The following is a 27739-nucleotide window of genomic DNA, read 5'->3' as shown; positions in this document are numbered from 1 at the left end:
TTACATACAAAATGTATCTAACTCCAACGAAGTAACTACCCAACTTCTTTGTAGTAAATCGCAGGTTGCACCAACCAAATCCATGACAATCCCTAGACTCGAGCTTTGCTCCTGCTTACTTCTCTCAAAACTTACACAGAAGGTCATAGCTGCAATAAGACTCGAAATACACTCAGTTATATTATATTCGGATTCAACGATAGCCCTAGCATGGATAAACTCTCCTTCTAATTTGCTCAAAACATTTGTAAGCAACCGAGTGTCTCAAATTCAGCAACTATCCAAAGATTTCCAATGGAAACATACTCCATCAGAGCTTAACCCCGCAGACTTGATTTCCCGAGGACTTGATGTTAAGGCCCTTGCAGCCAGTGAACTGTGGTTTAAAGGACCAGATTTTTCGAAATTAAACTTACCTGATCTTCAGAGTGTGCAAATTTCCAGTGGCTCAACCGACAAACTTTATATTGATGAGTTGAAGCCAGTTTCCAAAATAACTTTGACTTTAATTAATGACTCTAAATTTTTAGATGATTTTCTAGTTATCACTAATGATTTTCATAAATTAATCAGAATTCTAGCATTTATTTTTAGGTTTGTCCATAACTGCAAATTTTCTGAAAAGGTAAAAGGATTCCTCACACAGGAGGAATACAGAAACGCGGAAAATGTGCTCTTAAAAATTGTACAGGTGAAGTATTTTTCTTCTGAGATCTCTGCTCTAGAAAAACGATCGCCAGTTCCATCTACCAGTAAGTTAAAATTTCTTAATCCCTTCATAGATCCATCCGATGGACTAATTAGGGTAGGTGGCAGACTTGCGCATTCTAATTTAAATTTTAATCAGAAACATCCAGTTATTCTTCCGGCAAGAAATAAATTAGTTAAACTCATATTTCAGTACTATCATAAACGAGATTTCCATGTAGGCCCTCAAGCTCTTCTAAATACTGTGCGTTTAAAATATTGGCCCATTGGTGGCAGGAATGCAGCACGCAAAGTCGTTCACGAGTGTGTCGAATGCTTCAAAAACAAGCCAGTTGTCGCAAATCAAATTATGGGGGACCTTCCCGCAGAAAGAGTTACACCTAGCTCAGCATTCTTAAATGCAGGAATTGATTTATGTGGACCGTTCGAAATTAAATACAAGGGACAGAGAAAGGGTACTCTTCAAAAAATATATGTTGCTTTATTTATATGTATGGCGACCAAAGCTGTACACATAGAGTTTGTCTCGGATTTAACATCCGAAGCTCTAATCGCAACCTTAAAAAGATTTTTTGCGCGTCGTGGCAGAAGCTCCATGATTTTTAGTGACAACGCGACTAATTTTACAAGAGTTTCCGCAGAACTTAAACGCTTATACAAATTAATGTATAGTAGCGAAGACGTTTCGAATATGCTTTCCTCCGAAGGCATAAGATGGAAATTTTTGCCTCCTAGGGCTCCCAACTTTGGCGGTCTTTGGGAGGCAGGAGTGAAATCTTTTAAATATCATTTTAAGAGAGTGGTAGGCTCCGCAAGACTAACGCTTGAAGAGTTTTTAACAGTAATCACTCAAATAGAGGGTATCCTCAATTCGCGACCTCTCACTCCTCTACCATCTGATACTGACGAATTTCAAGTTTTAACACCGGGTCATTTCCTCATAGGAAAACCTATAAATTCGATACCAGAACCTAACTTCATCGACAAAAAAGACAATCTTCTTAATAGATGGCAAAGGGTTCAAAAATTAGTTCAAACTATTTGGAGACATTGGCAAAACAGTTATTTGAGCCATTTGCAACAACGCTCAAAGTGGCTGCTCAAAAAGCAAAATTTATGTCCTGGCATGCTAGTTCTTGTAAAGGACATCCAACTTCCAACCTATCAGTGGCCTTTAGGTCGAATCATTAGAGTAATTTCAGGTTCAGATGGCAACGTTAGAGTTGCAGATATTCGCACTGCGAAAGGAAATTTTCGAAGGCCAATTTCAAAAATTAGCATTTTGCCTATAGTAGATAATTTTGAGTTGAATTGAAATGTTCATTTGTATCTATTTAATTATTACACTGATTGTATTCATTTACTAATTGTATGGTTATTTAGTTGTTTTATTTCTTTTTCTTTTATTTGTAAGAATAGTGATGTAACTTTGTATATATTTTTCCTTATTGAAACATGCATATTTCAACGCCGGGCGGGATGTTCCGTATTTGTAAGTTACGCTCTTGGCGTTCGAGCATCTCCCCTTGGCACACTGTAAATACGCCAACTTGGCAAGCAGTCTGTGTTTGTACGCCATTACAGTCTACGCTCTACTCCCGAAAGGGAAACGCAAATAAACTCCTAATTTACAAAACGCTTTCTCTCATTTTACGCTACCTCCGCACATTACTAATACAGTTTGAGAAGTGGGGGAATGCTGCACATTGATTATTCAAAAACACCTCCAGGACACAGATAGTGCACCTCTATTATACAAGCAAATTAAAACCGAATGATAAAACAAATCAGTGTAAACCAACAAAAAATTAAAAAGATTTCAAATTATAAACAAACCTCTAGAAGTTCTTTTTCCTTCTCTCTCGTGAACAACAACCCTCTCTTTTTCTTCCAACTCTCTTCTGAAGTCTCTGTTTTTTAATTCATCAGAGGTATTTTGTCCTGTTTGCCTAAAGTCAAAAATAGAGATTATTACAATTGCTGAACTATTAATTGCATTGTTTATTTTCATTAAATTCAGTGCACACAAAAAAGAGGTAGAAGTCAATTAATGTAATACATCATATCCAAACTATTAGTCTTATCAACTTAAAACACCATTTTCATAAATCATAATTTGTCTGCAGCCTTAACCCATACATACATTTTTAAGTTAAATCATTTAACTTTTCTTTAATTACTTTAATATTTACAATATAAAACTAGTTTACAGGCATTTAAAAATAGCAGTCAGGGTTGAAAGCATAGTCTTTAAAAGCCGGTTATTTAAGTAAGTAAAAAGCAAACAAAGCTATCACAGCACAAAAAGCCCACAAAACCAATTCTCAAATAAAAATTGTCAACTACACTCTTTTAATAATAATAAAAATATTAAAAATATGCCTTGAAAAAAAAAACTCTAGAGAACAGGCATATTTTGTTCAGAATGTAGTTTAAAAAGAGTAGTTAAACAGGGTGCGTAGCCAAATCTTTCAACAAAAAATAAACACCTTTTAAGTACTTTTTAAGCACTCAAAAATATTTTTAAGTACTATATACATTATTAAAACGCAAAATAATTTTCAAAGACTTTAGATGATAATGAGAAAATAACTAGTTTCTGACAAAGAACTCTTTTCTTGATTATATTAGCCGTTATAAAATGATCGAAAGATTTTTCAGTTCGATATCAAAGGGTGGAAAATGAAGTCAGAAATTGAGAATATCTTGCAAAATACAGCAGAGTTACACATGAGAAGGTAATAATCTCACCGAACCCAGCTCAGTAGACGCACATACGGACTCGTAAGTATTTAATCAAACATGAAAAATGATTGGCGCTTTCATACGCTATTGACCGACGGTATGCCAAAATGAATTGTGAAAGCGTTGAATAAAACAATGTGAAAAGCACGCTTTTGCATAATACATGGCGAAAATCGTGGTAATGAAGATAAATCTTTTTTTTGAAAAGGGAAAATTAAGCACTTTTTAAAAACACCCAATGAAAAAAAGCACCTTTAAAAACATTTTTAAAAACACTACACACCATGTTAAAGTTTACACAAATTATGGAGCCAGAATTAAATGCTGAATGTTAAAGAAAATATAGCCTATTTATTAATTATTTAAAACATTAGTATTAAGTATATAATTAGTAAAAGAATTTTCATAGGATAAAAATAAAATATCCAAGCAAAATAATGAATAATTTTAAAAAAATTGTTGACAGTTTAATAGTGCTATAAATAATCTAATGAAACAAAAACATGCATATGAAAAAAAATTTAATAGAATCTCAAGCAAAGTATGACAAAGATGAAGAATTTGCTATTTAAATTTGAAAAAACACCTGGTACAAAAATTAATTAAACAACAAAAATTTTTTGCAATCACAAAATGCTTAAACAAAATAATGACGATACAATATTTACAAAAAAAAACTTTGTTCCTTATTTTCAAAATTATTTTAAAAAGCATTTATAAAATTCTTTTACTAGATTTTTTAAAATTTACAATTATTTTTCCTGTGTATTTCCTAATTAAAATAATGAGATTATACACAAATAAATTAAATTTAGTAAAGATATCTCTAGCCTGCACAGATTGCAACAATGCATTGCAGTGTTTATAATGTCTGGAGGAAAAGCTACAATATAATTCATTTGCTAAGTGGTGTTTCAACATGATATAAACAAAAGTTTTGTGATAAACAAAAGCATTTATGAACTAATTATTTTACTATTTCAAAAATTGCTCCGACAAATCCTTAACTGGGCTTGCTAAAATATGGAAAAATTGATAATTATTCATTGATTTCAAGGATTTTTATCTTAAAGGAGAAATCTACCAAACTGACTATATCAATTTTACCTGTATTTTAATTTTGTATGCCCAGGAAGATCTCTACTAGAATATTGCTTAGACAGTGCACTCAAGTCTTTCTCCCCCCGACCACCTCCTCCTCTAGCTGGTTCAAATGTTGGTCTAGCAGCAGTAGTCATTGTAGCTGGAAAAAAAGATGATTATTAGTTACCTTTTCAGTTTTAATAATAATTGTATAACTAAAAATATAAATCTTGTGAAAATAACTTCTCAGAGTATCATTGATGTGCTAAAGTCCATTAAATGTTCAGAAATTTAAAAAAAAGGCGGAAAATCTATACATTTGGTACATGTCAATTTTATGGCAAAAGTTGCCTAGTTATTCTTACTGTTTATGCTCCTACCTTTATTGTCATAGTCAGTGATGTAAAATTGCATTATAGATTTCAAGATAGAGTTGAAAAAAAATTTTTTAAGAAAGTAATGTCTAATATTTAATGTTTAAGAATACATTTTTCATGAAAAAAAAAAAGACTTAGAAGCAAACATCTCAAAGAAATCAAAATAAGAGAAAATTCTACTAGTATGGTTGTAAGAACGTGACAATATGAACTGCAAAGTGCGGCTTTTAAACCTCTATCAATACAAAAATGGATGTTTGATATTACAAATGTGTGAATATGAATCACAGGATTGAAAATGTGTGAATATAAATCGTGGCATTGGATTTCAAACTTTTGTGAATAGAAATCAGAATATTGGATTTTAAAAATGCAATAATACGAATCATGACATTAGTTTTAAATATGTGTAAATAAAAATTATGATATTGGATTTTTCAATCGGATAAATATGAAGAAAATCGAGTAAATTCGAAAGTCATTTAAATCAGATAAATATGAAAATCATGCTCGAAAATTATGAGAAGAAAAGCGAGATTAGCGGATTCTGGTGGAATTGGTAGAAGAATCTTGTGTATGTAAATGTCTAGTTAGAAATATTTAGCAGTAATTTCAAATTTGAATTTTTGCTATCAAATTTCCTTACACGGAATTCTGCGATATTTGCAGAAAATCACATACATTACTCCTATTTTTTAAGCCTATAAGGATTATACAGAAAACCCGGAATTCTAGGGTTCACCCAGAATACAATTATCCTGTAAGAATGCAAAATATCAAAAATCCCACAACTTTCAAAGCAGATTAATTTTCAAAATTTCAAACTTGTCCACAGAGAGTTTGTTAAATTTTAGGAAAGTACAGCCCTGCCAAACTTAGAGACTCAAAAAACAGCCCTTTATAGCCACTGCATAGTGTAAGAAACAAAATATTAGTTGCGTTCAATTTATGTTTCCTACCATTAAAAATTATAAAATATTAAATGACTCTATTTCAAAACAGATTGAATGACTCATTTAACATATTCTTAAGAAATTTTTATATGCATATATGTAACATATATTTTTTAGAAGATATAACTTTTTCTGGTTTGCTTTCACAGATTTCTCTAAGTTTGCTGTGGCTAACTTTTACTAAACTTTTTGTTCTTTTTCACCTCATTATTCACTAATACTTCTAAGGACACAAAATATTAAATGAAAACTTAGTACTTGAAAACAAAAACAAACAAAAAATAGCTATTTCAGCAAGCATTGAAAAACACACTAAAAAAAAATAATAATAATCTGTATACACACTTATTTAAAAGCAGTCTTATACTACTTAGTTTTTCGGGTACATTTCTAGCAAAAAATTTTTTAAAAAATATCACTAAAGAAATTTATTAGCATTACAAAAATATATTCAATTGATCACAGAGAGATTGTTTTGAAAGTGCACACTGGTATGAGAATTGACTGAGAACACTTTACTGTAAAAAAGCCTCAGAAAATACAAAGATTCCTTGACATTGACTTAAAAAGCAAGAGAGAATCAGACCAAAGGCACTAACACTTGGCAGGTCTGAATTTTATAAAATTTCTTTACACTATAAATAGGACAATTGTTACTATAGTACACTTTTCACACTTTTGAGTACAGATAGACATAACTTTCTCTCACATATTTAATTACTATTTTTTTTAACTTTACTTTAGTGTTTGTAAACATAAATTGAGTTTTAATTAAAATTTATAAGCATCTCAGTAGGTACAGTCTTGTTTTAACACAAATAACAAGTCATTGATGAGAATTTGGGTAAGATCTAAATATTTTCAAGAGCATTAATTACAAATTTGGTAAACTCATTCGACAAAAAATTTCAGCATTTACACGAATGATAAACATAATTAAAGAAACTTAATGTCTTTCAAATTTTGCAATGAAAAAAATTTAAAAAAAGTATTTACTCACATCAAATATGAACTTCTTATTCAATAGCTTTTCCAAACTTCTAGATGATAACTGAAATATAAAGTTAAATTCAGCTATAAAATAACATTAAAATATCCATATGCATAATTTAATTTTATTACACAATTTTCAACTTCTTTTAAAAGAAAACAATTAAAGGATAATATCATAATAAGAATAATTTTTAAAAAAACTAAATTATTTTCAAATTTTTCACTAAGCGAATTATAAATACCATTTAATAACATCAAATGATTTTTTTATTTTCAGATTTTCCAAAACGTTAGAGTGACTAAAATTAAAGGCAGATAGGTATAAAGATAAGTACAGCAATATATAAAACATTTCAAATGTCATAGCTATTGTAATTTGCACCAATACAAAAAAGTACTACTAATAATAAATTAAGAAAAGTACTAAATAATTAATTTCATAATTTGTTGAGCAAAACAAAACATAAATTTAAAGGATGTTTATTTAGTTGCTAACTATGAAAACACGAGATGAAAAATAAGCTTTTATTTTTATTAAACGGTTCTTTAGAATTTGTTTTTGTCAGATAAATCATAAGTTTAAAATTAGTGAATCAGCATACTGAGGTGATACAGCTAGATATAGGAAACTAAAAGTTCTTAGAGCCCAGGATTCACAAATTTTTGTTTGTTTTTTTACAAAAAATCTCGCTATGATTTGGATGGTGTTTTCAATAGAAATGTAAACAATAACAATCTTGAGCTGTATGCCTGCTCTAGTTCCGGTTAGAAAGTTAGCAGCTGCTTACTACATGTTATTCTGCGAGGCGATATTTTGAAACGGATGATTTTGTTTTCAATAAAAGAAATAAATTAGATAATTTCTGAGCTCAAATCTGCCGTATTTCATAAGATATTAATGTTATTACGTAATTTTGGTGAATTTGAAGTGAAAATTTGTTCTAGTTATTTAGAAATATATTGTTAAAAAAGGTGACATGTTTGCTAGATTTTGAATAACTCGCTTATATGGCAGTCTTGATTTGGCCTCTTTCCATAAGTTTACTACTGTTTGTTCTTGTTGCAAGCTGTGCACCATCTTACGTTAGTGTTAATACTTTTAGCGTTGTAAACACAAGTATTGTTAGCATTGTAAACACAAGTTATAAGTAATCAAATACATTGTTCGCAAGAATCTCAAAACACAATGATGCCAAATGGCTTTAAAATACAACGGAAACAGTAACCTGGAAATTTAGGCGGTACCGAGCTTGCAGCGTTCCCTAGTGTAGAAAACATCATCCATACAGTAAAAATCACTTAAAATGTTTTAAATTTCCTGCAATTACAAAATTCCTCGCGGAATAACATTAATTTGTACTTCAATTGATGTTTTAAATCTTGAAAAGAAAATTGAAGAATAAGAAAAAGGGAAGATAGTTTCCAAGAAGGGAAAAAAAGACAATAATAAATTAGTTGTGAAATTGAACAAATTTTGCATCTTTTTGTCCATTTATAAATATTGGCATTAATAAGGATTATTTTTTTTAATAGTCAAAGCAGAAAATTTCAAAATAAGGAAAGTTTTTAAAACTCATTCGAAATCCATGTTTTTAACTAGAACTGAACAAGCACTAGCTTAGATATGCTAAATAAGAAAGACTAGCAAAGATAAGAAAATGTAAAATTTCTTCTGAAATTTGGTTTAATTCAGCTGGCATAAATCTGCTGATGGATTATTTTGTAATCTTGATGGAGCATTGCAGCTCCCAAAGGATACACATTAACTTTTTTCCTGTGTCTTCAATGATTTTTGACATATTTAATATGTTATATAGCTCATAAGGAAAATCACTGATAATGTAAGATCAGAATGAAAAAAACTAAAATGCCTGAATGGTTAGGAAGAGTTTGATGATTATAGAGTGAATAGTTAAACACATAATATAACATATAAATCAGGGCTGGGGTTTTGGACGTCCTTAACTGGTTTTGGACAGGACACGTGGGTTTTACTGTCTTAAACTGGGGAAAACTGTCCTAAACTGAGTAAAACAGTCCAAAAGCTTGAACTTTGGTAAAAGGTAGAAATTCTATAGGTGTAACCATTGTACACATAATAATTACATGCATCAATAAATATTTGATATTTTTTATACAATTTATTTTAACTTATCAAAAGAAAATAATATAATGGGAAAAGGTTTATAATTTTTGAACCTCCATAATTCATTGAACAACAAAAGTGAATACCTAATCCTTTAAATATAAATATGCTTTTAATATTGATAAATAATATTTTTGCATAAGGATAAATAATGCAATATTAAAAAAATAATAATTTTTTTCAAAAAAAATACTTAATTTGTTTAAAAATTAACCCTTCATTTTTCACAATGTTTTTTTAAAAAAATGTTATAATTTCTGCATCTTAGGATGATGAAAAAGACATTTATTTTTAAAAAAAATTGTTTTTAAATATAAATATATTAGTTTAAATTGAAAATACAAAATAACTGAAAAATGCATTAACAGTTTTGAAGGGCATAACATCAGTTTCAGCTACTGACACTGGTGATGTATCACCACTATGCTAAAAGAATTGAACATGAATGAAATAACAGTTTTCTTGAATAGTACTATTGGTAAATAAACCTGTTTATGACCCTAATAGCTTAACCTGTATGGCAAGGTCCAACTTCAGTTATGTACTATTGAATGAGAGGACCAATTGAACTTGATTACTGTTTAATCTTCCTTTGTTTAATGTTTAAATTGAAGAGTCAAACAATATTAATGAAACATTATACTTTTAAAAACAAATATTCTGTAGTAGATCTAATTATCAATATGTTATTAGTTCTACGTTTATTTTACCTTTTTAAATATTGTTCAGAAAAAATTGTGACATAATTTGAGTAAAAGGGTTTTGGACAGGACGGTTTAAACCGTGGATTAATCCATTCTGTACTAAACCTTGCCAACCCTGATATAAATGTTTAGTGAATGTTCCAAAACAAACATTATTTATGAAACAAATAAAAAGACTGTAAAAAAGTAATGAGAATAATTGTTGGATGAAAATTTAAAGAAATGTAAGTTAGCCCCATAAATACACAGTACAGAGTATCGTCACTTAAAAAGAGATATTTGCTTAGAAGTTCATTCTAATTAGGCTAAAAAAGTTGTCTTTTCATATAAAGAAATCTTGTTATTTTCAGTCAATTTTTATATTTATTTATTAATAGGAGACGCTAAACGGATGTTATTTTAAAAGATATTTTGAATAATGCAAAAACAATCTGAATAATACATTAACATAGAAAGGCTAAGTTAAACTGTTGGCAGTGTGGTGCGCAAGAGCAATAACATAACAAGCATTTATATTTAGTTTTATGAAAAATAAAAACAACGTTGCTAAGACAACTCAATAATAATAATTACTATATTGACGTTCCAGACATTGGGATGTAAGAGTATTAATGGATTTATATATTTTATATTAACTTGTAAATAACTGTGTATATTAAATGTTGTGATGTCTCCAATTTACTTCGTTTTCATTTATCCAAAATCGCACATAGTAGGAAGATAGAAAACCTTCCCTTACAACTGGTGACCTCAGGACGTGATTAGTTTAACCGTGCGAAGATTTTATTTGGATAAAAGAAAGGTTTGTGCATTACCATTATTTTATAATTATCTTTATATTAAACATGGAGGAAAGCACAAACGATAATTTAAATTCATCAACTCAAGATAATGTGAATTTAGAAGTAAACAAAGTGGCAGTTAAACCACCAATTTTTTGGCGACATAAACCTAAGTTATGGTTCTTACAACTTGAAGCACAGTTTGCTAACGGCAATATTACTCGTGATTTAACTAAGTATAACATTGTCGTTGCCTCATTAGACGAAAATGTCTTAGATTTCGTTGAGGATATTTTGTTAAACCCGCCAATGAATGGAAAATACGACGCCTTAAAAAATGCATTGTTAAGTAGATTGACAGATTCTGAAGAAGCCAGGTTAAAAACGGTGCTGACTACACTTAATCTTGGCGATAAGCGTCCATCTGACTTGTTGCGACAAATGAAAGGTTTGGCTGAAAATTCCATTTCTGAGGAGTTGTTAAAATCACTTTGGCTACAGAGGCTACCACAACAGGTTCAAGCTATATTATCTATTAGCTCTGATTCTTTGGATAAGATGGCAGAGATGGCAGACAAAATTATTGGTATATTTAGCTCAACAGAGCTATGTACAGTTGATAAAGTATCCAGTAAAACTTTTGAGCATAATAACATTCGTAACGAAAAGTTTAATTCATTGGAGATTAGTATTGCAGAATTAACTAAGAAATTTGATACATTCATCACAAGGAGTAGACCTCAAGATAAATCTGTAACAGCTCGAGACCGTAGCCGTTCGAGATCCCAATCTTCTCGTTATACGTTATGTTGGCATCATTTTAAATTTGGAAACAAGGCACATCGCTGTGCTAAACCTTGCCAATTTCAAAAACCAACAAATACTTCGGAAAACTAACGGGCCGGTCGATTGAAGAGGCCAACGACTACGGCCATCCAAATTGCCGCCTCTTTCTTTTTGACAAGTCAAGCAAAAGGCACTATCTTATTGACACTGGGGCTGACGTGTCTGTAATTCCACCGCCAAAACCCAATAAACTGCTCCCATCTGATTTTAAACTTTATGCTGCAAATTCAAGTTCAATCAAAACTTACGGCAAGCAACTTATCAGTTTAGATTTAGGCTTGAGAAGACGTTTCAAATGGAATTTCATCATAGCAGACGTCTCAAAGCCAATAATTGGCGCAGATTTTCTTAAGGCACATGGACTTTTGGTAGACATAAAGCAAAAACGTTTGCTTGATCCTTTAACATCATTGACAGTCTCAACTAAAATAATCAAAGGACCATCTTCATTTTTAACACCCCTCGATAGTAATAATCTAGATCCAGATATTTATTCTCTACTGCAAGAATTCAAAAACTTATCTTCAGAAAAAATAGAACTGAATAAAGTTAACTTAAACCATAATGTCACTCATGCCATTGTTACAAAAGGCCCACCCATAACATCTAGAGTGCGTAGATTGGCTCCAGAGAAACTAAAAATCGCCAAAGCAGAATTTGACTACATGCTTGAGCGTGGCATATGCCGACCATCAAGCAGCCCTTGGTCTAGTCCATTACATCTGGTCAAGAAAAAAAATGGCGAATGGAGACCGTGCGGAGACTATCGTGCTTTAAATGCAGCCACATTACCGGATAGATATCCTATACCACATCTGCATGATTTTACACACCAATTAGAAGGTTGCACTGTATATTCCACATTAGATCTTCATCGAGCTTATCATCAAATTCCCATGGAACCAGCAGATATAGAAAAAACAGCTATTAGTACGCCATTCGGACTGTTCGAATTTCCTTTGATGACTTTTGGACTTCGTAACGCAGCGCAGACATTCCAGAGATTTATGCACGCCGTTCTACGTGGTCTAGAATTCTGTTTCGTCTATCTGGATGACATATTAATTGCATCGCGCTCTAAAGAGGAACATCTACAACATCTCAGAATAGTTTTTGAAAGATTGCAACAATTTGGATTAACATTGAATCTCAGTAAATGCAACTTCGCTAAGCCTGAGGTGAATTTTGTTGGCCACAATGTTTCTCTAAAAGGAATTCGTCCAACAGAAGAAAAAGTCAAAGTCATTGAAGATTTCAATAAACCCAAAACAGTCAAACAACTTAGAAGATTTTTGGGAGTTATAAATTTCTACAGAAGATTCATTCCTCAAGCGGCTCAACACCAAGCTTGCTTATATGATTATTTAAAAAACAGCAAGAAGAATGATAATCGAACTATCGAATGGTCAGACGAAGCTTCAAATGCTTTTACGAAATCCAAAGAATTGCTAAAATCTGCAGCAATTTTGTCTCACCCAGTGCCATCTGCTAAACTTGCCCTTATGGTAGACGCTTCCAATATAGCGATAGGTGGAGTGGTGCAACAACTCGTCAATAATGATTGGCAACCGCTAGGTTTCTTTTCTGTTCGACTGACACCTACACAAAAGAATTATAGCACCTATGATCGTGAACTGCTAGCTGCATATTCGTCTATTAAGCATTTCCGATATTTGTTGGAGGGTCGAGAATTTACGTTATTCACTGATCACAAGCCGCTGGTATACGCTTTCCGACAAAACTTGGAGAAAGCATCACCCCGACAACAAAGACATTTGGAGTACATTAGACAATTCACATTAGAAATTCAACACATTTCTGGAAAAGATAACATGGTTGCTGACGCTCTTTCAAGATTGGAAGAAATAAGAATTACTTCCGAAATTGACTTTGAATCCCTAGCCAAAGCTCAAGAAATCGACGATGAGTTAAAAGATTTAATGACGTCTCAAAACTCTTCTTTGAAAATTGAGCTAGTTCCTATTTTTGGCTCTAATCATTCATTATATTGCGATACAACCACAAAACTTAAAAGACCATTTATTCCAATTAACTTTAGAAGACAAGTATTCAAAAGTGTGCACAATCTTTCACATCCTGGAATTAAAGCGACTGTTCGATTAGTTACATCAAAATTTATTTGGCCATCAATAAATAAAGACATTCGTGATTGGACCAAGAGTTGTTTGAAATGCCAGAAATCCAAAATTTCTAAACATAATCATTCTCCATTACAAGAATATCCTATAGTTGGTCAACGATTTCAAGACATTAATCTAGACCTGATTGGACCTTTGCCATCATCAGAAGGATTTCGTTATTGCCTTACGATAATTGATCGCTACACGCGATGGGCAGAAGCCATTCCTTTACCTGATATTCGAGCAGAGACAGTTTCTGATGCTTTATTGAAAAATTGGATCGCTCGCTACGGTATTCCAAGCGTAATTACAACTGATCAGGGTGCGCAATTTGAGTCCCAATTGTTCCAAGAACTTTCGAAATTACTTGGTTTTAAAAGAAATAGAACTACTGCATATCACCCACAAGCTAATGGCTGTGTAGAACGTTGGCATCGTACTTTGAAAGCAAGCATAATGTGTCATGAAAATCCAAGCTGGACAAAGTCACTTCCGATTATTCTACTTGGTTTACGCACAACCTTGCGAGATGACTGTCAAGCCACCCCAGCAGAACTCTTGTATGGTGAAAATATAAAACTACCATATGACTTTTTTGAAAATTCAAACATTGAAGCGCAATCAGAATTCATTCAGAATTTAAAAAGCACCATGGAAAAATTAAAACCCGTCCCATTTCGTCATCACTCGAAGCAGAAACCATTTATATTCAAAGATTTAAGAACTTGCTCACACGTGTTTGTCCGTACTGACAGTGTTCGTCATAGTTTGCAACAACCATATCATGGACCATTTAAAGTTTTAAAGAGAACCGATAAAATTTTCACTGTTAAAATGAAGCAAAAAGAAGTTAATGTATCTATAGATAGAATAAAGCCCTATTTTTCGGACATTTCTACAGAATCTGAAAAGACTTCAGAAACACCTTTACTGGTTGAAAAGAATTTCATGCCTATTTCATCGTCTACAATTTCTAAAGCTGCTACAGAGCAAGGCAATGGAAACAAAAGAGTGAAGCTTGTTATTCCACCCCAAGTGACTAGATCTGGCCGTACAGTGCGCCTTCCAGCACGTTACACATGAGGTTCTTCATCGTTCGAGTAACTCACTAGGGGGGGAGTGCTGTGGTGCGCAAGAGCAATAACATAACAAGCATTTATATTTAGTTTTATGAAAAATAAAAACAACGTTGCTAAGACAACTCAATAATAATAATTACTATATTGACGTTCCAGACATTGGGATGTAAGAGTATTAATGGATTTATATATTTTATATTAACTTGTAAATAACTGTGTATATTAAATGTTGTGATGTCTCCAATTTACTTCGTTTTCATTTATCCAAAATCGCACATAGTAGGAAGATAGAAAACCTTCCCTTACAGCAGAACAGACAATAATTCAACCAATTTTTAATTAATGAAAGGATGAGAATATTACTTATGCACCACAAGTCTACGCACTTGAGATGATTAATAATGACTTTGTCCACACGGATTATGTTAAAATATTCTTAAGAAAATATGAACCAAAAAAATATTTAGTTTAACAAATTTTTACAAAAAACAAAAACAGAGTACTTATTATGATGAATTCACTTCGCTTTTATTAACATCTTAAATCTCACATAAAAATTAAGAGCAAAATGGGGAAAATATCATTTTCTGATTTGATAAAGTTAGAATAAATTATGGTTAACTCATTTTGTATAATTTTTGAAGTTGATATTTTATTTTTAATTAGATTTTTTTACATTATTGGAACGTAATGCGGACTTTGGTGCAGCATACATGCGCTTTGCGTGTCCACAACACTACTTAAATTGTACAACTCAACTCTACTCGATGAATTGTTGGCTCTATGCAAGATTGCTGTATTTGGGAAATGGGTCGTTTCGTAATAATATTGCGCCAATTTACTAATCCTTAAAATGAAGGGACGTCAAAATCCGTCATCGAAGATTTTGTGAGTTTTTTTAAATATACTTTATAAGGATAACATAATATTCAAGTTACCTCAGGATCTGTAAAACAAAAACGTATAATTTTTGGACTATGCGGAAAGGAAATGCCATGACGTTCACTGGTGAGTTTTTGTTTATTTTGTTCGTGCTTCATTTATGACAAAACTTGGATAATAAATATACGTGATCATTCGTTAATTATGTTCCTTATACAACAGACTAATTATCACTATTGCAGCCAAGATATATTAAATTAACATGTGAAATGTTAACATACGCTACAAATGTTTGTTTTTTATTGTTTTGATAGTACGTCGAAATATCCAATTTTTAATTCGCATGATTGTTAAATATGCTGATCGACATAATTTTATAATTTGATGTGGTATTCTATGCTACGATTATTCTTCGTATTGTTGTGTCATTGCCCTTTTTGGTCGTAACTTGTTGATTTTATTTTTTTTATTACGGCACATATGCGTAAGACTTAATTGCAGTTGCTAATGATGTCTATAAAGATATAAGTAGTGTTAAAAGTACTGTAATTAAAAGTATGCTTTTAATTTTCATAAATAGTTTTTGTATTTTTAAGTTTTACTTTTTACATAAATTCATGGCTATTAGCTTCATACCTTGGCTCGTGTAATCAATACGTTCTGCAAATTATTTATATAAAATTGAAGTAACAAACATAGTTTCTAGGATTTGAGGTAAAATTTTATTTAATCTTACTTAATAATATCAAATTCAGCATCTTATTATCGTACATACGTTATTTATATATATTTGCATGAAGCTTTGTCTCTATTTTTGTTAAGTTCTATATACATTGCTACTAGATAAAATTATTTGTTACTGACACATGTAATATTTGTTTAAAATACTTTAACGTAGTAAAAAGAAGAAAGTTAACCCTTTAATGGCATTTCTCTGATGGGAAATCTAACTAAATTGATTGGATATTTTCATAATTTCCCAGTCTTCTGTGTTTTGAAAGTATTATATACTTCTCTATGAGACCACTCCTTTACAGAGATAACTAAGAGAGGGTTTTTCTTATAAATGGAAAATAAAAAAAATTATGCTTTACGTCTTTATTTTTAATTTTCAAATATTAAACCATAATTTCATGGGCAATTCTTGAGAGATTTGTTAATTATCCAGAGACCTTTTTTATGGTTTTTAATGTATGTTTTGGGATGTTCTTTTGACTGAAATGAGGGGTGATCAAGTAAACCATTGTTTTTGACAAATAAGTTAAATTTTATCCTGGTAAATAATTGTAGGAATTTGCCGTATTAAAATAGTCTTTATAAATTTCTGATCTTAATAAATATATGTCAGGACGTGCATACAATTAACTTTTTAAATGTATTATTTATTGTATGGAAGATTCATAGGGGGGAGCAAAATTGATCACTTTATGTTTGTCCATTTAATTTTTGTATTAAAGGGTTACAATGGTAATTCACTGCTTCAGTGTTTGTTTTATTAAATTGTAGGAATTGCAATTTAAAGGATTTATTTCCTTAAAGTTTTTGTTTAATTTGTTTTTGTTTATTTTTATTTATTTATTTTTTCTTTTTGTAATTGAATATTTGACTTATATAATGCAAAATCAAAAAAATTATTATCCATACCATTAAAACATTATTAAGTATGTCTTTGAGTAGTTTTTTTTATTTTATTTCAGAGCAAATAGGATTTAGTCAAAATAATTCTAGAACTTTGCTGCTAAAATTTTACACCTTTTGTCTGTTTCTGTTAGTTAAAATATAATGAAAACATTTAGTGATTTGTGAAATTTATTTCTATAGAATTTATCAATATTCAATGTTATTCATTCCTTTTATTTGTTGATCATGTAGTTATTTATCTATTATTTTGGTTATCAATTACTTAAAATTAACCTATAGGGTGACCTGGGGTAATTCCTGATCAAAAAATGCAAACATCTATTTTGTGAAAAAACTATTGAAGATAGAATTTTAATATTTACTGGAAGTTTGAGGCTATATGAGATGAGTCCTATGCCTCCTTCTTTTGTTTGAAAATCTAATTAGAATTTAAAAGATTTTAAATTTTTAGTGATCAGGAATTACCCCTGGTCTTGATCATTTCTGGGGTAATTCCTGATCACTTCTGGGGTAATTACTGATCACCAGTTTTTATTGTAAAGGGGCTGTTTAAAAATAATTATATAATGGTAATTAACAAATAAGACATCAAGATCAAACAAATAAACCAAAAAGATATGTTTAAGCAGCTAATAAAACTATTTATTGAAAAGCAAGAAGAAAGATTAACACTTTAAATTTTCCAAAAATCATTGCATCATGCCATACATTTTAGGCAATCAGCCAACTCATTCTCATGTTCTGCTGAAATATAAGAGAGTTCCCTCATGGGTTACTTTTGCTGGATTTTTTAACTTCATTAAGTGAAAGTGTAAAGTAAAGTAAGGTGTGTCAACTCAACAGCTCTGGCAGCAGCTCTCACATTGAAATTTTCATTTTCAATCATTAAAAGAAATTCTCTAATTTTGCTTTCTAGAAGCTTAGTATCCTTTTTAGGCTAATAATTTCTCACCATATTTATACTAAGCTAATTTATAAACTTAAAAATTATTCTAACAATGTACACACATAAAATTAAGATAGAAGCAAGGTATGACAAACCAGAAATGGTGCAAATCAGAATACAGTCTTGTATACCGTTAAAAACAAATTTTGTGATGACAGTTAAAATATATTTTATAGTTGTTCCACTTAATAAATATGAACTGTTATTTAAGAAAAGACAATTAGCTATTTATTAGCTATTTTATATACTATTTATAAGAAGAAATGACAGTGATCAGGAATTACCCCAGTGATCAATAATTACCCCATCTGTAGGGGGCAACATTTGATATAGTTTTCTATAATCAATTATAATGTTTACAGTAGATGTGAAACAATTAAACAAAAGCTTACACTATTATTATATCAAAGAAATATAAAGTAACTCAAAATATTTATTATTAAGAGAAGGAGGGGGATCTTTGCAGAAATGTGCACATTTTGAAACCCATCTTTGAAATTGAAAATACAGAAAGCAGTTTAAAAGATACTTATTTTTTTAGATAAAACAAAAAGCTATTATTAAGTAAATGTAGTTATACTTTAGTAAAGTGTACAAACATTCTTGCCCATGTCTCAAATTTAAAAAAAAAATTTTTTTTTTTAAATATAACTTAGGTGATCATTATTTGCCCCAGAAACAGAGTGATCATGAATTACCCCGGGCCACCCTATCTACAGTTTTAATCATACCAAGGCAATTGCATGATACAGAGGAAAGCATAAAAAATTTAGACATTTAATTACATCCCTCCATTAACAAATTACTTAGTTTTTTTATTAACTATTTTAGAGACAAAGTCAAGAATTCTAATTATAGTTATTATATATTTTGTAATAATAATAAAAAAGGGTTGTAAGAATTTTGATATACCTCGTATTTGTAACATCAGCAGCGTTGGTTGTTTAAACCAAATTTTTTTTTTTATATATATATAATAAACTTTTTAAGAATTTAATTTTTTATTATTTATATAAATAGCTTTAATTTTGAGAGATCCAAATAAAGAAATACTACATTTTCTCATAAAAATTTTCCTATTTTATGTTTAAATGCTGATTTGAATCAGTATTTCTTTAAATAAACATAAATATAAATTTTAACTGCTTAGATATAATTTTCTTGTAAAAGTAAACTGATTGGAACAAAATGTTTTTAAGAATGCTTGATATAAAATAAAGCGTCACTGATTCCATTTTCTAATTGCTTTTAAAATTAGTCAAATAATGTATTAATGTCTAATGTAGTTATTGAGCAAATTAAAAAGTTAGAGAGAAAGCTCCGTAATAAAGTTAAAGTTAGAGAAACTTTTTTTTCGCAAAAGGCAACTCTATGCTTGTTAAAATTACGCAGAAATACAATGCTTGTTAAAGTTTTACACTTACTTTTTATATTAGATTTAGAAAAAAAAATTCTGTTAATGTAAAAAAAAAAAGTATTGTATTGTATTTGTTATGATTTAATCACTCTTAACATATATTGATAAAATAACTCAAATGCTGAGTATTTATTTTGCATGTTAAGTAGTTGTATAGTAAGGTAAACGCACATTAAGTTTTTTTTTATTATTATTATTAGGTTTGCATATTTAATATAAAAAGTGAATATTTTTTAATTGTTTATTAAAAACATTGATTAATAGTTGAGAGGAATTGTTAAATACTATGAAATACTTTCGAATGGTTTAGTTAAATTCAGTTGAGGGCTTAAAATATTATTTGTCATATTGTTTTAAATGAACCAACAAAAAAAAAACTGTTTTTTCCCCCAACCCTAAACGTCAGTCACAAGAGCTTTTTCTCTATTTACCACTTTTGGTATGTTATTTCATGTGTGTTTTCATTGTGTCTTCTTAATTTTAAGTATTTTTTAAAATATGTTTTAAAAAAATTATCCCATGTTTGCTTAATAGGAAAAGAATTTCAAAATATGTTTTACTCCATATCCTTTTCATATGTCAGTCGCATTTTATATTTTTATTCTAAATTAAATATTTATAATTTTTATCTATATTCAGAATAATATTAGGCTATTAAAAAGCTATATATGATGTTTGTTTTTTTAAATCTATCAAAATGTAATGTCAGGCATCATTGAGTTGTCCAATACTGCAAATGAAAATTGTGAATTATAAACACTGGAAATTATAATCCGTGTATTTTGGAGTTACAATTATAGTGAGGAGTGTGGTGAGATTAGTTTTAACTCACTTTTGATGAAAGAAAATCTCTAAATGTAATTTTCAATTATTTTTCCATTTGACCTTTAATTAAACAAAAAAAAATTTATTGTATCTCTAAATTTCATAAATTTCCTTTTTAAAAAATGATTAGTGGGTAAACAGTTTAAAAGCTTTTTCTATAATTTAAACTGTGAATTATGAGAAATAGACATTTAAAGGTGCATTTTTTAATGTAAAAAAGGTATTTATTCAAAAAGTAATTTTAAAGTTTATAATCACTTAAAAATTAATTAATATACCCCATGAAATAGTGAAAGGTATAAAAAGTAAACCAGAATAAATAATTGTAATAGTAATCAGAATTAAGCCTTTAAACACAGATAAATTGGCTACTGTGTAGTTATTATTTAAACAGTGAAATCATTTTTTTTTTCTTTAAATAGAATATGAATAAAAAGGCTGTGTTTTTAAGGGATGGAGATTTATTTTTGCAAAGGATGGCAGCCCTTCTACAACCGCTTAGGGAGAACGCTGAAATAAGTTAAGGAAATTGAATCAGAGAAATTTTATTTTAAACATTTAGTCTTTCATTTTAAACATTTCAAAATTCCAAATAAGAACTTTCCTATTTGAAACAAATTCATTATTGTGAACATTTTTTTGCCTGCCTAGTATTATTCTAAAATATACTCAAACTGTCCTAAAATAAATTTAAGAACTTTACTAGTCAAAATTATAAATTTATGATTGTAATAAACTTAATTAAAGAGTTATATTAAAGTTCTTTTAGTAAATCGCTACTTCACTACAAATTTAAATTGCCTTCAATATATTGGCAGAGTGTTTGTATATCTATCAACAGATATATACTTGATTTATATACCTGATACATATTTAGTTTTTTAAAAAGATTTAATATTTTCAATATCTATATAGGCGAAGTATGTCTGTATAAATTTTTTAGTGAAAGATGTCTAGATAGGTAGTTGAAAGGATTAATCCAAAGTGTCTCTTCAACTTTTTATTTCTTTTTGAAATACACGTGCTTCTATTACCATCATTTAATTTTTAAAAATCTTTAAATTTCCAATTTTATACAAATTTTGCCTTTTAAAATTACGTTCCTTAAAACGATGAGAAAAATTGTATACCTTAGCAGGGGTCTGTTTCCCTTTACAAAATATATTTTCTTAAGAACAGACCCTTCACAAAATATTTTAACTTAAAAACGGACCCTTCACAAAATAGTTTATCTTTTAATCGAACCCTTCGCAAATTTGTTTATTTTCATTATTGTTTTGTTAATCGAATGAATTCATCTCAAAGGTGGGGGCAAAGAAAGACAGATGTAAACGACCGACGCTTCTTCCTTTATTCGTCCGAAATGAATTTTCTGCGTTCAGCAAAGGCTAAATACCAAATATTTGTATGTTGCATTTCTAATTTAATAGCAGCAATTGCTATTTATTTTTTAAAATTTAAATTTTTTTTATTATAATTTTAGTGTTTAGCGTAATCTTGTATCTCTTTACAGTTTACAGTTCCTTGAAAAGCTTTCTGCAATAACAGACCTTATTTGCACAAATTCATAAAAGCAGGTCCCTGGTTGAAAGAATTTGACTTAACGTTTATTTTATATTCATAAATTACTAGTAATTTTTAACAATTTTACAAAAACGGACCTTTCACAAAATGTCTGGACATACCCCTGCTTAGCGATTCAAAGAATTTTCGGCGCTTATTAAACAAAAATTTTAAATAATTGTTAAAATCCTTGGATAAACGAATTTTATTGGGTGTGACCCTATCTCTCAGATTGCAGCAATCCTCAGTTTGGTTTTTGCTGGGAAAAAGCAGTTTTTCCAATGTATGGTAAGAACTAGGTTTTTATTTTTAAAAGATTTTTGCGAGTAAAAACCATGGGGAAAATGGAAATGCTCCGATGAAAACTATTAACCCATGTTTATTGGCAAGTAGTGGTATGTTGTTTTAATGAAAGAAATACACATTATTTCTATATTATAGCTAAATTAAATTATGCACCAATAAGAGTTTTTTTTTTTTTAATTTTATTTTTAAAATAATTTCTGATGTTTTGTTTATAAGCCAAGAATATAAAAATACTACTAACAAGACGAATTTTTTTATTTGTGCTAGCAAACTTTTATTCCACTTTCATGCTAGAATTTAAATTTATATATTTAGTTGTAACGGATATTCGTCGATTTGAGAGAGGTAAAATTCAGTTGTGGTAAAAAGAAGAAAAAAAAAACTAAGGAAAGTAGAGCTAACAAACCAATCTGATATTTCCTGTTCTATCATTGTATATACAACTTAGAATAAAGTATGCTAAACGGCAGGAAGCTGTGTTCGTTTTCCATTAAAGAAGCAGGGTGTAAGCGGAAAAGAAACTAATGACAGGCAAACCGGAATCTTCTGAGTCTGCGGCAAAATACATCTGCCCATATTTGTTTTTTGCCAACTGTAATAGTATTTGTCATAAAAGGGCAAGCTAAATTAGCAGGCAAAGATAAATAATAATATTTAAAAAAAAAAAAAAAAAACATTATATAATTGTGAAAGGGTTGTTTTTATCTTAAATTACCTACAATTCTCAGAAAGTGTTTTAGGAAGATCGTTACTGTTACTTTTTTTTTCTTTTTTAAATTTTTACGTAATTTGGAAGAATGCATTCTTTCTTATTACGGTGTTTTTATTTACTTTCCTTTTGTGTCTGTAAGGTGTTGTTTTGCAATCAAATTTCGGTTACTTTCCGTCTAACTCCAGCAATCAAATCTCAATTGGAGCTCTATGCTGAATGATAAAGGTTTCTCATCGACCTGCTGCAAACGCAGTTTATATCGATATTTATTATTTGTAGGGAATTGATCGTCAATCTAAATTTCGACCACTGACTGACTAGTAACAGCTCTCAAATTTTTTTCTGCTATCTGAGCCGGATGGTGTAGTAGTTTTAGATAGTTTCCCAACCTCTTGAAAAACGCAGAATTTTTTAGCGTTAAACGAAAGTTCGTATATTAATAATGTATAAAGGAAAAGGATACTGCCCATTTTACGCGTACGATGGAGTAAGTTTTCCGAAAATTCAATCAACCTTTTTTCGTATTCGCGCTCATTCAATTTTAAATTCCGTCTCAGTTTTTAATTCTTAAATTTTAATTATTTATTTATTTATTAGTAATAATCGTAAGTTATTGATAATAATTGCGTAAGTGTTTCTTTGATACGTTTATATATATTTATATATATATATTTTTTGATTAATCGAATTTTAAATCGAGATATTCGTTGTTCTAATATGTCATTTCTAATGGCAGCCTTTCGAACGGAGCTTTTTTTTTCTTTCTTTCTTTCAATTTTGATGCTACGAAAATGAAAAGTTAAATATAACATGCTTCTAATGTTCCAGAATGGTTAATTCGTTTTTACATAATTTTCACTGCACTAGATAAGATGAAGTTATTATTTTTTTTCTTCTATTCACATTTTTGATCTTTGGTAAAAGGTAGAAGGGATAAGTTGAATAGAAGAGAGAAAGTAAAGAACATTACAGTGTAAATGATACACTATCGCGAAGATAAAGATGAATTCGGTTGAATTGGTTCATTTAGATAAAATGTCTTGCATGTAATTTTTTTATACACTATCTTAAGTCAATAATGGTATGAAATTTAAAGTAATTCCATCGTTATAACCTTAACTCTTTTCAATTATTTTAAATTAGTTTGGGTTTTAAAGATATATACGTATATCCTATCCTATTTTAAAACAAAAGTTTATATCGATAAAGGAAAAACGATAAATAGGTTTGTTTTAAAGTATTTATAGTATGGATTTTTCAGGTTAACGAGATGGGTTACGGAATCACGTGTTTTTGTTGATTGTTTATTCCCGCTTGCTCGTCGAAAAAGTTAAATATGGTGGTAATAAATATGTATAAGACTTAATTTTGACAAATATATTTCAGGAATTTTTCTTAACTACTTGTAACAAATCTATGCTGTTTAGATTCGTCGGAGATTGATTTTTTTTTAAATTTAATTTTTTTTAATTTGCGGTCAAAAAATAGCTTGTAACCCGACATTTTATTTCTTATCATTCTATTTTTGCTTGATGCGATTTTTTAATTATTGCGTTTATTTTTCTTGTATAACTTTTTTTCTTCTGCTGAATGTATTAAAAAGTAATCTATCAGTTCTCTATTGGCTCTATCCTTATTAATGATCTATAAATTTTGCTTGTTCGTTAACGAAATAATTCCATGTCCCGGTAGATTTTTAATATCTAGTAAGTTATTGTTCACTAGTTTATTAATATTTTTGTTGTTTTTTAAGCAGTTTATATCTTTTATTTTAATTTAGTTATTATCGCTTTATTTTATTTTTTCCTACATGCTCTTAAATATCCCAAATGTAAAGTGTTAATTACTTCCGGGGATGGGGGCTGAAGACCATATCCAAATTTCTAATAAAACAGTGTCTTAAACGAAGTTTTAAAAAAGAGCAGTATTTTTATTCGCTGCTTATTTATTTATAAAATTCTATGATTGTGATGGTCTCGTAGCGTGTATTGTCCATCACTTCACCTGTACCTGCTTTGTCCCAATTCCGACCAGTGGGCAAGCGTCTACCTGGGTGATTGACCGAAAAAGCGGGTACTCTAACTAATACGAACTTTTTTCTACTTTTTATTTTCCTTTTATAATTAAATTTAACTCAACAATTAAACGTCTAAAAAATAAAAACGTCTTTCAAACATTTGTTAAATGTTCTATAAGCGATTAGCTTGATTCCCGCGACAACCACTTGTTTTATTAGTGATTTCGATGTTTTTATTTTTTCAAAGATAGATTGATTTTTTCCCCCGTCTTTTTTATTCATAGTAAAGATGAAAAAGGTATTAGTGACACTCCCAGATTTTTTTTTGTTTCCAAGTTGATTAAAAAAGTAAAATATAAAACAAATAAATGCTAAGAAGCATTGCAAATGCGTTAGGAAAGAGGTGACCTTAGTAACAACTAAACAACTGAATGTTGACGTCACTGCAGCGAAGGTGCGGGAAACTTTCGTCGCCAAGGAAGCTGAACTGAGTGCTTTGGCAACACAAGAGGGATTTGTGGAAGGGGTATTTGAGTCATTGCGTAGTTTTTTTCTTATCCTTGCTTGGTTGAAAAGAACTGTAATCATAATATAGGCTAATTTTAATGATACTTTTAACATTTCATTAGCGAATTCGATTTTTTTTTAAGGTTTCGATCGAAAGACTTTATTAAAGGTGATTACAAAATTTCGTCTCTTAGTTAACAAAAAAAAAAAAAGATGAATATCAACAAGTCTATTTTTTCGCTACTGTCTGTTTCATCAGGGATCTGTTTCATGTACAAATATAGGCTCAACCGAAGCAAGTATTGAAAGAATACTTAACTTCCTTTGTAATTTTTTTTTTAACTGAGCCAAGATAAAGTAATTTCTATCTAGATTTTTATTTGGTTTTTTGTTTGTGGATTAAAAAGTTTTAACTGTTTCATATAACTCCTAACTTATAAGCCTAATGGAAAATATAAGTGCTCTTAATTTAAAATTCGCTGCGAAAGATTACAACTAAAAAGGGTTTCTTGTAAATAATGTGATACTACTAGTTGTTGAAAAATCCAAAATAATAATTATAACTTCTCAGCAATCTGTTCGGTTGTTAAACTTAATACGATTAAACATATTGAAAATTGATTTAAAAAATCAATTTGGGAAATATCAAATATTTTACATCAATACTATTTTTTTAATAGCGTTACTGTGGTTGACTCCGTTCCTTTCTCTCTATTCTAAAAAAAAGTTTTTGCAGTTAATTTTGTCCCCTGAAAAACTTTTTAACTACGTGATGAAAATCTAAGATTAAGGAATCAATTCATTCAGAATCTTTCAGGGAAGACATTTAGGGCATTCAAATCTTTTACATAATTTTAAATTGTTATTTATTTTAGTTTTAAAGCACGATTTTGCAGTTAATAATGAAGAATAACCGCCGTTCACAACAGCCAATCACATGTCTTTTGTCACAACAGTTTTCATTTTTAATTGATTGGATTCGGCGCGCAAGAGCACGTAGTGAGCAACCAGATAACAATAACCAGAGTGAGCATTATCAGGTTGTTCAATTCAGATTCATGCACTAAAAACATGACAATATTTAATTTAAACTCAATTAGGAATTAATTAATTAATTGAAGTGAGAATGCTTTAAAAGGCCGCTGTTGAATTCATATTTTTCTACTGGGAGCTACCTAAACGTCTAAAAAACGTTTAAGTGTTTGTATTGAATGCATTGAATTTTTTAATATTTCGCGTTTATTTATGCATTGAATTTTCACGCTTTAAAATGCAGAATATTAGTGAAGCAATATTTGATAATTTATTTTGCTAATATGTTTCTTATTTAGCTAATGTTTTGATTTTTTCACCATGTACAAATAGCTAAATAGCTAATATACTTTTTTAAAAGCCATTATGAACATTGGTAGAATTCTTCTACATAAGTACAATACTATGTCTTTGATGATAAAATACTATGTCTTTGATGATAATATATTATGTCTTTGTGCTAGAACATTGTGTTCATTGGCAAGCAAGCGTAGCGAGCCATGGTTCACGGCGTGAACCACATAGGATTGTGTAGCAATTCTCGGGGGTTGGCGAGCGTTAGCGAGCAGGGGGCGGAGCCTCCTAGTACTTAAAAAAAAATACCATTTTTTTTCCTTCAAATGATTACCTAATTTAACCAGTTTCGTTTAATCAAAGATTCTCCTGGTTTTGATCTATTTCAGAAAATTCCCTAAAATTGAAAGAAAAAGAAATCGGGATAGATTTTTTACTCAGTTCATTGATTGTTTGCTTAAGCAGCTGAATAAATAGTACTGCTAAATAATTAAGTTAGTCGAATTTTAAAAAAATCAGTTTGTAGCTTTTCTTGTAATTGTAAAATTTTCATTTTTCACCAATTTCATTTTTTATTTATTTAATTAATTAATTGAAAAATATGTTATAACTATCTAAAATGATTTTAATATCTGTTGTTATTAAAATTAATGAATTCCAAAATAAATATAAAATAGTAAAAATAATTCCTGTCAATTTTAGTTAATATTTGGAATGTAGTTTTTGTACTTTATTGTCTTTAAAATTCGAAAAATTCTTGTGTTTAAAACGTTTTAGATATTAAGCAATAGTTTAACACACCATTGACATTATTCCGCAAAATCTACATAATTATTATTCCTTTGCATGTCGGTAGCTATGTATTTTTTTTTTTCTAAAAGTGTAATATTTTTTTAATAAAAAAATTCGATGCGATATTATAAATAATGTGAATATTTTTAACTGAATTTTACTAATAATTATGGTATTTTCTTATATGTGTATATATTTCGCCCAGCTTTTTCATTTTGTTTATTTATTCATTTTTTTAAACCAATTTT

At 29.6% G+C, this 27739-nt stretch overlaps 3 protein-coding genes across 6 annotated transcripts in view; 2 read left to right on the top strand and 1 right to left on the bottom strand.

Moving 5' to 3' along the window:
• c12.1 (spliceosome-associated protein CWC15) overlaps positions 1-15303 on the bottom strand; it is a 29583-nt gene extending 14280 nt beyond the window's left edge. Inside the window, exons 1-4 of one of the 3 annotated variants that reach the window (XM_071184425.2) lie at positions 15234-15303; positions 6867-6917; positions 4561-4696; positions 2545-2657 (exon numbers count right to left, since the gene is read on the bottom strand). In XM_071184425.2, coding sequence (XP_071040526.1) covers positions 2545-2657; positions 4561-4691 — 244 coding nt within the window. In that variant the 5' untranslated portion in view covers positions 4692-4696; positions 6867-6917; positions 15234-15303. Of the gene's footprint in view, positions 1-2544; positions 2658-4560; positions 4697-6866; positions 6918-14920 lie in introns of all 3 variants that reach the window. The other 2 variants (XM_071184423.2, XM_071184424.2) reach the window with 2 other exon arrangements.
• Positions 10555-11388, top strand: LOC147802444 (uncharacterized). The gene has a single exon (XM_087152694.1). It carries the CDS (start codon positions 10555-10557, stop codon positions 11386-11388), a length of 834 nt encoding a protein of 277 aa, XP_087008820.1.
• LOC107456488 (homeodomain-interacting protein kinase 3) overlaps positions 15288-27739 on the top strand; it is a 58420-nt gene continuing 45968 nt past the window's right edge. For both annotated transcript variants that reach the window (XM_087153154.1, XM_087153153.1), the window contains exon 1: positions 15288-15565. The gene's annotated coding sequence lies outside the window, so the exon portion shown is untranslated. The remainder of the gene's footprint in view (positions 15566-27739) is intronic.

The sequence above is a fragment of the Parasteatoda tepidariorum genome, chromosome 10 (genome assembly GCF_982258835.1).
Source record: "Parasteatoda tepidariorum strain Cologne lab strain chromosome 10, Ptep-v5.0, whole genome shotgun sequence".
Lineage (NCBI taxonomy): Eukaryota > Metazoa > Arthropoda > Arachnida > Araneae > Theridiidae > Parasteatoda > Parasteatoda tepidariorum.
The sequence above is the reverse complement of the archived record's forward strand: the minus strand, read 5'-3'. Positions and strand labels throughout refer to the sequence as shown.

Bases quoted from the DNA above. Each gene is read 5' to 3' on its own strand.
- LOC147802444 (XM_087152694.1), top strand. From the start codon at position 10,555: ATGGAGGAAAGCACAAACGATAATTTAAATTCATCAACTCAAGATAAT.